Source organism: Cavia porcellus, unplaced genomic scaffold (assembly GCF_034190915.1).
Source record: "Cavia porcellus strain 051 isolate PalLab524CR breed Dunkin Hartley unplaced genomic scaffold, mCavPor4.1 scaffold_11, whole genome shotgun sequence".
NCBI classification, from domain to species: domain Eukaryota; kingdom Metazoa; phylum Chordata; class Mammalia; order Rodentia; family Caviidae; genus Cavia; species Cavia porcellus.
Window position 1 is genome coordinate 35,042,730 of NW_026947494.1, and position 13,422 is coordinate 35,056,151.

The window sequence follows — 13,422 nt, forward strand, 5'->3', positions numbered from 1 at the left end:
AAGAATATGTGTATCTTTGAAGCAAATAATCCCCCAGTTACTGCCATGCTGGCTGCTGCTACTGTTACTGCTAAGACTTAAACTGAATTCTCCTCAGGTGAGTCCAAAGACTGAATCAGAACAAAGACAAGAATTGACCTTGGAAATCTGTTTCTCAGGGCTGTCACAATGGACTGACCAGGCATTCCCACTGCCAAATGCCTATTTCCTGAAGTGCATGACAAGAATCGGGGAACTATCCAGAGGCCAGAGAGACAACTATTTCCATTAGTAAATCTCCTTGCCCCTGGTTTCTGTTTGAAAATATCTCATCCTTTCCCAAAATAGAAATAAATTAGGTCCCAGACAACAGTTTTGGATTTCAGAGTGTTCTTCTATCTGACATCCATAGGATAGTAAGTATCTCAACTGCCTCATAGCCCTTATGTATATTCTGTTGCTGATCCCTAGACACTTTGAAACTTCACATCGATTCTGGTCCAGCTGGTTATTCTTTATATATTGTAACTGGCCTTGGAATATCGTCAGTGTTCCTAGTACTCAATTCTTTCCAAACTCATACTGACCTGCTGCCCAAAGCCCAAAACAAATTAAAAATTATATTCTTTTTGTATTGCATAAAAATACAAAGCAATTTCAAGACAGACGGACATTCGTAAGCAACTGAACATTAAGACTATGATAGGGGTAAAAATAAAATCATCAAAGACCTAATTAGCATGTCAGTCAAAATCATGCATGGTAAACTCAAACCATTACAGAAACCTGATAAACTCAGGCTAGAGAATTACAGGATATGGACATATGCACCTTGTTAACACAAGGTACTGCTGGACTTGACAATAACACAATCATGTTCCTTTATGACAGCCACATGAGAAGCTCCTTCCTAGATTCAAGGTAAGAATTCCTGCTTAGCTCCAATCTCATCATCTGGAATGGCCTCAAGGACATATATCTCTGGTGATATCTATAGATATGAACAGAAAAGTTAAATAAATTACCTCAATTCTTTTCTCATATTTTTCTCCCTTTATAAGGCGGTGTACATAAATCTTAGGAATATGGATATCTTCGGGAGCAAATGACCCAATATCCACAATTTCTTCAACCTAGACAAAAGAGAAAACTTTAGATAATTATAGCTTAAAATAAATTTTTCATTTTTTAAAAAGTGTATGTATCTTCACTGCCAACTTAGGTTAGATATACAATGTAAAATACATATGAGAATATGTATATGTTTCCATATATGCAGATGTGTTTATGTAATGTATATCATACTTTTCAAACCCACAAAAGAGAAGAAATGTAGGTACACATGTCTGATTGCAGAACATAAAGTTCTAGAACTTAGTCTCTTCCTAAAAGAGCTTTAGTTAAAAATTTATCAAATGGTTGGTGGTACAGCTGCTTGAACTTTCACAAATTGCAGCTCAGCTATGTGAAACTTGAAAGCACACTCCTTAAACACAGATTTTCAAAATTAATGGGAAATTTATTACAGCAAAGACAAAAATCTGTAAAAACATCTGCTTGATCAATTGAAGAGCATTTTAAATATAGATACAAATGCCATTTGCAACAGTTTTTAATTATTCCCGTTGTTAGTTTCCTAGGATCGTGATAAAACTGCAATGACTGGAATAATTTTACTAAAAGATGGCTAATTAATCTTAATACAGAAATTTCAAGAAGAAAATATTAACTAATAACTTGAAGTGCTCAAGTTAATTAGAATTAAAGTCATTCACAGAGCATAAGGGTACTTTGCAGTAACATGAAATACCTCAAATCAATTTACTATTTGAAAACTTTTGTAAAAATTGGCTTTTTTGCATCAACATAAAAACATTCACAATAATAAGAACCAATGCAAAACAAAACCTAATGTCAACATTGCTATAGTCAAGAATCAGCTTTCTGATGACAAATGCATGTCACAGGGTGGTGCTTGATTTCTGGGATGGTGAAGTAGTAGAACTCTTTTTTTTTTTTGCTTTTTCGTTTTTACCAGTACCAGGGATCAAACTCAATAACTGCCTGCTTTCAAGGAAGGTGCTTATGCCGCTGAGCTAAATCCCCAGCCCCAGTAGTGGAACTCTTAAGAGGGCAGGCCTTCTGAGAGGTCTTAGGTCTGTGGAGCTACGGTTCTGAAAAGGATTATGGGATTCGGTTCACTTTGTCTCTGTTGCCCTCTTCCTACTCAGATGGTAAGCTGTTCCATCAAACATTCCTGATTTTTCCCATCCAGAACCCCCACAGGAGGCCTAAATGCAATGGATCTGCCTGTTTATGCACTGGAATCACTAAAACCATGAGCCAAAACAACCTTTTTTTCTTTATAATTATTTTGGGCATTTTGTTATAGTGACTAAAAGATAACACCCAAAACAAATAATCATTTGCTTAAATGAAACTAATCTATACACGAAGAACATTTCTACAAATTTATTTTTTCTATTTTAGAATTCTTTTTAAAAAACTGGATTCCATACTTTAATATTTCATAAAATACGAATTCTGAATAAGCTTACTAACATTTATACATGATATTACATAAATATCTATAGATAGATATTTCATCAAAATTGTTTTTTCTTTTTTTTTTTTTTTGCTTTTTTGATTAACATACATTAATTATACACATTGAAGTGTAAAATGTCAGCATATGAGCACTGGTCAAACAGAACATAATTATTTCAATACCTATTAAAAGTTAAAACACATTGCAATGCTAATTACTAGATCTGGGTATAATACGAGTTATTTTTATTTCCTTAAAGGAGATTTTGGGGATTGAATGCAGACAAGAAAAGTACATACTCGACCACTGAACTATAGCACCAAATTCTCATAAATGTTATTTTTTTTTAAATAATGGCCTCCAAAACTAGGAAATAAAGCACATGATGATTTTTGCAATTAGACATGTACCAAAGCTAAAGTTAAAAAGAAAATAGAGAATTCAAGAAAAGCTACAGTCTCTAAACACTAAAAGCAGTTAAAACATTATGAAATAAATTATGGAAACCTTTTCAGCCTATGTGTTTGCAGATAATCATGCAAACAACTTTGCAGGCTTAATACTGCTCCAGAAAGTCAGATCTTTAGATCCCTTGCTGAATTATTGTAGTAACACCCTAATACATCCTGCTGCCTTACCCCTCAGTAGGAGCAAGGAAGAAACTGGAAAGAAAGCAGTGTAAGGAAAAGGAAAAGAAGAGGGGGTGTCATGGCTTGTGTCTAGATATTCTCCCCAAAGCTTCATGGACTCATAGGTAAGGCATTTCGGAGGTGGCTTCCTCTAGGGTGTGTGAATATGGATTAAGGGTGTGTGATAATTAAATTAGTTCACTGATTGGTCTAGCACATTCCAGAAGGCCCACCCTGGGTGTGGGTGACACCAATCAATAAATAGGTTTGTAACCTGAATGGAATAAAAAGGAAATGGGAGGCTCACTCCCTTACTTTCTCCCTTGCCATGGACGGTCCCTCTGCCATGCTGCCCTGCTTTGGAGCCAACTGACTATAATACTTCTGCAAACTGTGACCCAAAATAAACCTTTCCTCTTTTAACTTTGGGTGTCAGGTATTTTACAGGTCAGCAGCACAGTGTCTTCCTGGCAAGAGCAAGGTAGTGAGTTTGATCCCAATACATAGAATAAGATGTTCTTTACTTAAAGATATTGTCTTTACTTAAACTGGAAATGTTGATAGTAATCAGCCTCATTCTTTTTTGTCTGTTTGTTTCTACCACAGAAAGTTTCTTCAAGAAGTAACAAGTCAAGGCATTTAGTTACATCATAAATTTCACATCAAATGTAATACATCCTTCTTTCAAAAAAAGCAAAAATTGGGTTAAACATAATCACTTTCATGCTTTGTCATTATAACATGAATGATGTTTATACTGTAAAAAATGCATAAGAAGCACTTGTCAAAACAGTTTTATAAATGTCAATTTAAAAAATCAAAGCTTCCTCAGAGTTAGATACCAGGGTTAACAAAGCAAGAAAATATCTTAAGTATAAACCAAAAGATACTTTCAGATAATTTATAAATGAACTTAAAAGATACCAAGAAGGCCAGGAGTGATGATGCATGCCTATAAACGCAGCACACCAGGCACGGTGGCACCTGTAATGCCATTAATACAGAGGCCGAGGCAGGAGAATTTCCATGAGTTTGAGGCCAGCCCGGCTACACAGTATGATCAAGACCAATCTGAACTATGTAGAGAGACCCTGTTTCAAAATAAAATATCACAGGAGTCCTCAGCAAGGATGACAGATAATATATCTCCTGACATTAGAAATAACAAAGAGAATAAAGGACAAGGAAATATAAGTGTCCTCAGTCAGGATCGAGACAGAGGAAAGGTAGCTAGGAACAGCCAGACTTTTCTCTGGCACCATGAATAGTTCTCACACAGTACCATCTGGTACAACTAGAAATCCAGACATTTCCGGCTTCTCTAATTGGTACTTGTCTTCGGTCATTAGCAGGAAAATAGAGGCTAGGAAATGTTAATCGTTATTGATTTGAACTTTGTTTTAAAAGGTTATTCTCTCTGCTCTCCACTCTCCCTACTTAGTAATTCTGGGGAAAAATTATTTTAAAGCTCAGAAAAAGGTAAGTATTCATCCTTCAGTGGCACTGTTTTTGTATGTACTTGGCAAATATTATTTATATCTCAGGTAAGAGAAGACCAAAGCTGTAATTATACCCCTATATTTATTAAATTTTAGTTAATATCTCTATCTTTACAGTCACAAAAGTTGTTTTTTACTAGCAAGCCTAAAAGCATGCTAGCAATAAAATGGTGCACATTTGCAAAACTCTTTCTGTGGTACAATGTGTGTGCTGGGGATGAGGGGACTAGAATCTGGATTTTTTTTTCCCTGGGTCATTTTAACTTTCAAAAAAGTTTAGGAGGAACATTTTTCCTTTGCCAAGAAACGCAAAAGCAGACAACAAGCAATAAAGTCTAGAATCATGAGCAATATGAAATTACCCCAAAATAGCAAAACAATAACAAAAAAAGTCATGAAAAACTAAAAAAGGAGAAAAGGGAGGCAATGAGCAGTAACAGAAAATGCTGCAAGTTAGAGGCAAAGATGCTCTGGATGCTACTTTAACCCAGAAATAGGTAAGAAGAAGGGGGAATGTGGAGAAAGGGAGAGGTCAGCATGTAAAATATTTTCAAAAAAATCCAATGGAGATTTTTTTTTAAAAATCCAAAAGAAGTAAGACAGCTACAATTTCTTAAGCTTCATGCTAAGGGATAAACAACAAATACAAAAATATATGAGAAAATACTTTTTCTACAGTATCTAGTGAAAATAAGATGACCAAACAACATGCTCTGTCAAGAAAAAGTACACATATGCCTGGAAGGCTACTACCAGAGACAAAATATGTTGAAGACTACTGCAAGCTCAAAAAGAAAGATATCACACTGGCAGCCATTTAATCACTCTTCACCCAACCAAACATGACTTTCTTTTCTTTCTTTTTCTTTTATTTTTTTAAATGATAAAAGTAGCTTGGAAATAAGAGAGTGATGTTATGAGAGGTGCAAATTATTTGAACGATTTCTATTCATCATACCTGCTGATAAATTCTGTATTGCCTTCTGACAAGTCCTATCTTCCAGAATAAAACTCTGACAAAAACCACAATTCTAAATTCCCAGCTAATAAGGATAAACCGTTTGGTAAAGAAGAAATGATAGGAATCTTGAGAGAAAATGACAATGTAAAATTGAATCTGTAATACACAAAGAAGTAAATCCCAGACCTACATAGAATTATTTCCTCCTGGCTTTTGAAGAAAAATAGACTTCAAAAAGTTTGGAGAAAAAGGAAGCTAGATTGAGTCGTCAGAAACTAAAAATGACAAATGGGCTTAAGAAGGAAAAAAGCATCTCAAAACCTCCTCTTGTTGATGAAAAGAATGTAAAGAAATGACTGTAACAAGTGTAACAGGGATCAAGCAGCTCACATAAAAGATAGATATGTATGACCCTGACAAAGGAAAAATCACCTGAAACCAGAGAATGTCAAAAGTGGAAAGCTAGAATAAAATGGCCTTGTCCAAAATGATAATGGGTGGATTCTCATAAAAATTTTTTGTTGCTGCTGAAAAATTCAGAAATGATAATCATCACTGTTTGGGCCTAACACAGGGAAAAAATAAAGGGGTTCAATCCCACTGCACCTCGGTCTTTGCCACCAGGGAGTAGGAAAGAGCAGGAGTGAAATAGTTAAGTAGGAACTGCATTCCAAGAAGAGATACCCCAAATTTCTGAACTAATTCCAGACTGTAGATCCCTAAAAATTGTTTCTTTGCATGCTTTAAAAATCTGAAAATAGAATCAGAAAATTACTGTCAAATGAAAAATGATGGTGCTATCAGCAGATGGAGAGGCAACGATATTCCTTTTCAGAACATGGGCTCAGCTCACAACAGAATTCTAGAGTGATTAAACAGGTGGTGTATACTGCCATAAAGAGAGAACAGCAGAACAGGTTTCCCCCCGTCAAGTCATGCAAAATGAACTTGTAATTTATGATTGAGTTAGCACGTATGGAAGCCAAGAGAAAACACAGCACTTGCAAATGGTTGTACAGCATATCTAAACCAAGTTCCTCACATAAGAGTTTCATGGGTATAATGGGAAAATACGACTTACATTCACTTTAAATCAAAAAATGCAAACTAAGCACTTATTACATTCATCCAAGAAGACAGAATGGCTGTTTTACTTGGTGGTTTGACAGAGCTTTAGAAGAAAATTTCCAGGGCTGTGTTTTTAACTCTTAGGAGAACATATATTTAAGAATTAAATTAAAGCTAAGAGTATATACACACACACACACACACACACACACATATATACTGTCTTTACCTATAAAATCCTTCATTAAATTTTGTATCTTCCCATACCCAGCTCCTGGCCCCAGGCTAGACTTCAGATTAGAAGAGAAACCCTCCCTGTAAAGGTCTCATATGTTTGGTCCTCCCTCTTCAATCTCACCATCATGGTCATAAAATGAAGGTAGGGATGCTGGTGTTATGATTAAGGGGCAAGAGTCTGGGTACAAAGAGGCAGTTCTGAACAGAGAAGACAATCTCAGGCTTGTGCCTACAAAATTTATCAAAAGTTTGGGTGAGAAAAGCCATATTCCAGGAATCCAACAACCCTTGCTTTCAGGAATAGCATACCTCTGGATCAAACCACTATCCATATACCTCAGTAATGAAGTATCATGTTTTGCTTCTTAGAATCAAGTTTTGTTTTTCCTTGCAATTAAAACAAGAGTGCCAAGAAAAAATCTGACTGGTTTTAGTAGCAAGAATAGTTGTGCTTCATCTGATCATTAGGTATCTTTCTAAATTAAAGCTCCTATTAACTATGCAAGCAATTAATTTAACTTTTATTTGGCATTTCATAGCTCACTCATGTTGTCATTATAGTATTATTTTTTAGTGCAATCCTAGTTCTGCTGTACAGCCCTGCCATTGCTCTGCCTTCTTCTTATAGCCCTTTGAAGCAATGTTACTGTGCATAATTTTTCTCTTGTAACCTATCTTACATCATCCCTGAAACAAAACAGGTAAAAACTAGAAAGTATGTTTATCACATTAGAGAATCTACAAGACCAGAAGAAATAGCTAATATTTAAAAATAGTTTATGATAAATACTAGTTTCATTTCCAATGTCTCTTTAAAAAAAAAGTAGTCCTGTCCATGCTGATATTTTGTTATACTCTTTATTTAACCAAAACTGCCAGTCTTCACCAAAAAAGTAACATTAAGGCAATATTCTAAATATCCAAATAGCCAGGAGTTTAGCTCAGCGGCATAAGTGCCTGCCTGGCAAGTGCAAGGTCCTGAGTCCAATCCCCAGTACCAAAAATCAAAAAATAAAATAAAATACTAAATATTCAAATTTTATGTATCATATCTTTTTCCAAAAGGAAATTTCATTAGAATTGTAGGAAAACCAGAGAAATAATTACAGATATCACCCAAAGAAATTAAGATACTTCTAACACATTCATTCAAAGCACCAGTGTTATCTATAATAAAGAGGAAAAATTACACTATTATCACATATCTGAAGAAAAACAGGGAAATGATATAATTAGTAAAATCAAGCTAGAGTGTTTTTCAATGAAGAGAGTTATAGAGAAACAGGAAGAGAAAATTTGTCTGGAGTTTTATAGCTACAGGAAAACTATTAGTGTTGCCAAATAAAACTTAAAAGGTTATTCTTCTAAGACTGTTTCCTTCAATTTGGGGCTGTTAATCATCCTTGAAGCTTTTTATATTGCAAGAACACAATATTTAACACATTAACTGCAAAACAGAATTGAGTTAAATGAGCATTTCTAGAAGACAGTTAATTGTTGCTAATTCTAACAAAGATTGTGACTTGAATTTATCATGTGAATGACTCAATAATCCCTAAATTTAAAATCATGCAGCAAGTGCAGTAAAATCAGACCTTTCTTTTTCATTCTTTTATATATTCTCCACATTTTTATTTCTACAGAGCAATAATAAGCAAAAATTGTGTTTACTTTTTAAGAAAATTAAAATACCATGTTTGTTTTTCCTTATAGAGTGAGGAGATTAAGACATTAAAAATAACCAAACTTCAAGATAAAATATGCTGTTTGTCTGCTCTGTCAGTCAAGTTCTAAAACAAGACCTTGAAGTCTTAAAGAAATTCATACTCATAACATTCTCGGCTGTGATTTTACAGTAAGCTTAAATTTCCCTTTCCTTTGTACAAACAGCAGAGCCACACAATCAGTTTACAGCTAGCATCATTTGGTTCCAGTGTTTTCCAACAAGCTGAATCTCAATGACTAGTCATTGTTAGGAAAGCAAATGTCTTAACTAAATGTCTTCTTTGGACATACCTTCTTGTCATCCCCAAAACTCAACATAGTATTTGAAAAGCTGAGAAGGATAATTAAAAGAAAATAATCTGATTTTTAAGACAGAATTTAACTCATTAAAGAAAAGTGTAGTATGGTTGATTGATGAAGAACAGAATTACATGATTAATTAATGAAGAACAGTATTTTGTGAGAGACTTTTTGTTCACATGATTCTATGTATATTTCACATGTTTCTACAATAAAAAAATAAGAAGACAACAGAATCTGATATAAAGACCATATTAGATTTGTAGTCAGAGATGTAGATTCTTCTTTCTGCCCTAAAATCTGAGAGCTTGTTCTGAATGTAAACCACTTAGGGTCATTTAATCTGTATAATGTGAAAGCTAACATAAATGATGCGTAATATTCTTTCCTGCTCTTGCACATTATATGTGAACATTAGTTCCTTAATGTCCTATATAACAAGCCTATAAAGAACACTGTCTTCCCAATCATTCTGGGTTGTTGAACACCCTGATAAATCAATTCCCTGGTACAGCATGTACTTTGTTAAATGCAACACATAATTTAATTTCATGCTACTCAGTTTATCTTCCATCCCCTCTGCACTTGTGTACTTGCTAAGCCAGTTCTTTCAACCAGTCTGCTGCATTTGCAAGACCAGTTTATTTGCCACCAATTTATAGCTTTTTGCATATCTAGTTAACTACCATATGGTTTGCTCTATTTCAGCTGAGTAATAAATCCCGACTGAATGACAATGTTATCTATTCCAGACAGCATCAAAAGGCACACCTTGAGATAACATGATGCCAGACAAGTCAGAGATGGCCAGTCACAGCAATAAGGTAGAAAATTACAGAACATCTGGTGGCAGATTATCAAGTCTTTCAACGTGGGACCTCGCAATGGCTCAAATATAAAGCCATCAGAAAGAACCCCTGAGTAAAAGGCATTTTTACTTTCTTAGACCAAAGCAGGATAATAATGTCAATCAAAGAGAATGAGTAAATATCCCTAAGCCTGTGAAGTAGTGTTTATATTGCAAAATTGTTGGCTCAGTGACTAAAACATCATTTAACAGGCATCTATTGTATGCCTGACATTGTGTATGCACCAGGAATGCAGAGATAAGTAAGTCAAGGTCCTATGAGGTGCTCCTAATTTCAAGGATGAGACTGGTAAACAACAATAACACAATAAAAAATGCTGTAACAGAGGAAATACACCAAAAAGACAGAAAATAAACTACAAAAGGATAGGAGGGCATTCCAAGGACTAGGACCAGCAAGGTAAAGAACAGAGTCAGGAAAAGATAAGATCCATTCAGGAAATGTGAGAAGATCCTACCTACCTGTGCAAGTTTTTAGGATGTGTAGGAATGGGAGTATAAGAAAGAAGTTCAGAATATTTATTATATGGAATGAGGAAACTGATATTGGAAAAGCTGTTAGAAATGTGGACAGCTAACCTGAACCAAAGAAAAATGCAATTTTCTTCCTACTTCAAAAACTCATAAGAGACTTCACCTTCGCTAATGCGCATAGGGCAGTTTCTTTTGTTAATTGTGGCTTCTCTCCAGGAAGAAATTTTTAACACCCTGGCAATTACCTTCTCGCACTTTTATTAATTTTTGGTTGTGCACCTGGTATTTCCAGGGGTCTTGGAAAAGGCCACCAAGATATTTGAATATATTCTAATTTTAGAAGGCTGCCACATGCTGCATGTTCAAACTACAATAGTGATACAAGAAATGCATTTATAAGAAATATAACTAGCAACACAAAAAGAGATCAATGAGCAGTGTTTATCATTCTTCCTCTCATGCACACTTCTTACTGAAATCATTTATGTAAAGCCACGCTTTTAAACTGCCGCTTTCTTTTAATAATATTCTTGAACAAGAAAAAAATGGAGTTAACTCCTTTAAAAAATAGCAGCTAATTTTTAAAATGAAACAATCTTGCATAAGCCCTAATTATCACTTCAGTATTAGTAGACTAGAGCTATATTTGAGATGGAAAAAAATAACATTTTTTGACAAGGTCTCTGGAAGGAATGAGGAAAGCCACTATTATTTTTAATCAGAATGACTTTAAAATCACAAGCTAAATTCTTAACACAAACATAGAATGAATTGATAAGTAGGTCAAAAGTTGTTAGTTAAACTAAAGGAGAAAACAAAACTGGGAAATAGAACCTTTGTCCTTTTTTGTATAACACGATTTGGTAACCAGGCATTTTCTCAGTTTATGTCAGTCACACCATATTTTATTATTTAATACACTTTCAGGAGAGAATATCACAGGGACAATCTCCAAAACCACTAAGTCAAACTTAAAATGCCCTGTAGACCTTTCCTCTCCTTGAAAACAGAATCTATGTCCTCATTTGTGAGAAGATGATTTTGTGAGAAATCATGACCATAAGTTTTCAAGAGCTGTGTGTCAAAACAGTGACTCAACAGAGCACTTGACTGGCACTTTATTTTGGGAACAGGCTCCGTGGGCACAGCTGCCGGTCACTGCTACCTTCTCTCTCAAAGTCTCATCCATCCTTATTTCTGAATCTGGGTTACTGCTGTATGTTCAGGATTCTCTTCCTTCCCTAGTGCACTTGTTGCAGCCTAGTTCTTATCCTGGGTCAAGCAGCCAGAAGAATTCTTTAAGAAACTAAGTTGAAAGCCAAAATACCTAGCTGCAAAGCACATGTCAACTACAACCCTGAACTTACTCATCATCTAAATGGCAGATGCAACAACCTTTGGAAATAAAACTCTAGAGAGTTTTATTATAATCCTCAATTTTAAAAAATAGTAATCAACCCTTAAAATCACAAGAGATACAAACAATCAATAAATTTATTACAAATGTCCAATCTCTCTTCTCATCAAGGATACAGAAATTAAAACCATAGGGTAGTAATTTTTACCTAACAAATTATCAAAAATATCTAAAGTATAATATTCATGTTGTTGAAAGTGATTCAAATTTATACTTTTATGTATCATTATGGGGTATACTATCCTAGAGATCAATTAACAATACAGTAGGTACTAAAATTTAAAATACACGTACATGTATAAAATCTATTCCTAGGAATTTGATGAAAGAAAATAATTATGAACAAAAACAAGGATATTCATCAAAGCATCATGGGTAATACATTCGTCGAAGCATCATGGTAAAGATAAAAAATGAAAGGAAGCCTATGATAAATAATTGTTGACTTAAATTTTAGTGTAATTATTAAAATATCCTTTAGGAATATTTCATGAACTACAAACATATAATGTCATACTAAAAATATATATAAAATATAGCTCCAGTTTTATAAAAAGAGATAGGTACAAATAGAAATTAATAATACCTAGGCAAGACATTACCAATTCCATTTTTCCCCTGTAAACCCTTTGGTTTCATGGAAGAAATTTCTCTACTTCCATTTCAGCCTACCCCCATCCAAATGTCCTTAGATCTGTGTGAGCCAAGAGGAACAGAAATGCCTGGATTCCTAGTTTTCATTCAAAATCCACCTTATATAAATATAGACAAGAAATAGAGAAGGGTCCGGCAGTATTAGTACTACAAATTCACATCCCATCACAGTCAGGATCCAGCACTAACTTGAGTATTCACTACTCTCTAACTTCCAATTTTTAGGTTATTACTAACGCATCAATTAGATAGTGAGCTGTCCAAGATACTCATTGTGTCTCATGTGGTAAATCTTTATTGTCTGTGAATTTAATGACCATGTTTTTTTTAGTACATTCTCAGGCAGCTCCAAAGGTACCAATTTGCAGTTTTAGAAAGCTATAAACTTGTGCTCGCTTCAGCATCACATATACTAAAATTGGAACGATACAGAGAAGATTAGCATGGCCCCTGCACAAGGATGACACGCAAATTCGTGAAGCGTTCCATATTTTACTATTATCTTCTTTTGAAGTCCTTTAATGTCTCCAATGTTTTGGTTTTATTGGTCTTATTCTTTACTGTTTTGTCCAATTTTATTATAACTGATGATAATAGGCAATTCTTTTTTTTTTTGATAATAGGCAATTCTTTTTAAAATAACAAGAGGCATTATGGTAACCATTGTTGATCACCTTGTATTTTGTTTTTACATTATGTATTATGTCCATCCTTTTGATTTGACTGACTCTGTCCTGGTATGTCACATTTGGTTTTACTTTCTTCAAAAAAAAAAAAAAAAGTAATAAGAACTGTGGGAGTAATAAAACCCAAAATGTGTAATTGTCATTGTACAAAAGAAAGGAAAAGAAAGTTCTCTAAAAGATATAACTGCATACATATTTAAGCGTATAAGATAGATAACCATATTACTGAGTTTTGTTGGATCATTGAACAAAATTGTTTGCAGGCTCACTGTTTGAAAGTCCCCTCTATATGCTTTAATTTTGTAACTTCAACAATTTCTAAGATGACAATATATAATTAACTAGTGATTTTCTACTGTTTATTTTTTCTGAAATTC

At 34.3% G+C, this 13,422-nt stretch overlaps 1 protein-coding gene and 1 non-coding gene across 2 annotated transcripts in view; one reads left to right on the forward strand and one right to left on the reverse strand.

The window, feature by feature from the left end:
- Nucleotides 1-13,422, reverse strand: part of Oxct1 (3-oxoacid CoA-transferase 1) — a 123,734-nt gene that overhangs the window by 71,452 nt on the left and 38,860 nt on the right. Inside the window, exon 8 of the mRNA XM_003470204.4 lies at nt 1,005-1,112. Within this exon, the coding sequence (XP_003470252.1) occupies nt 1,005-1,112 (108 nt within the window). The remainder of the gene's footprint in view (nt 1-1,004; nt 1,113-13,422) is intronic.
- LOC111756984 (U6 spliceosomal RNA) lies at nt 12,748-12,854 on the forward strand. Its single transcript, XR_002791371.1, has one exon. It is a non-coding gene; the product is annotated as a U6 spliceosomal RNA (small nuclear RNA).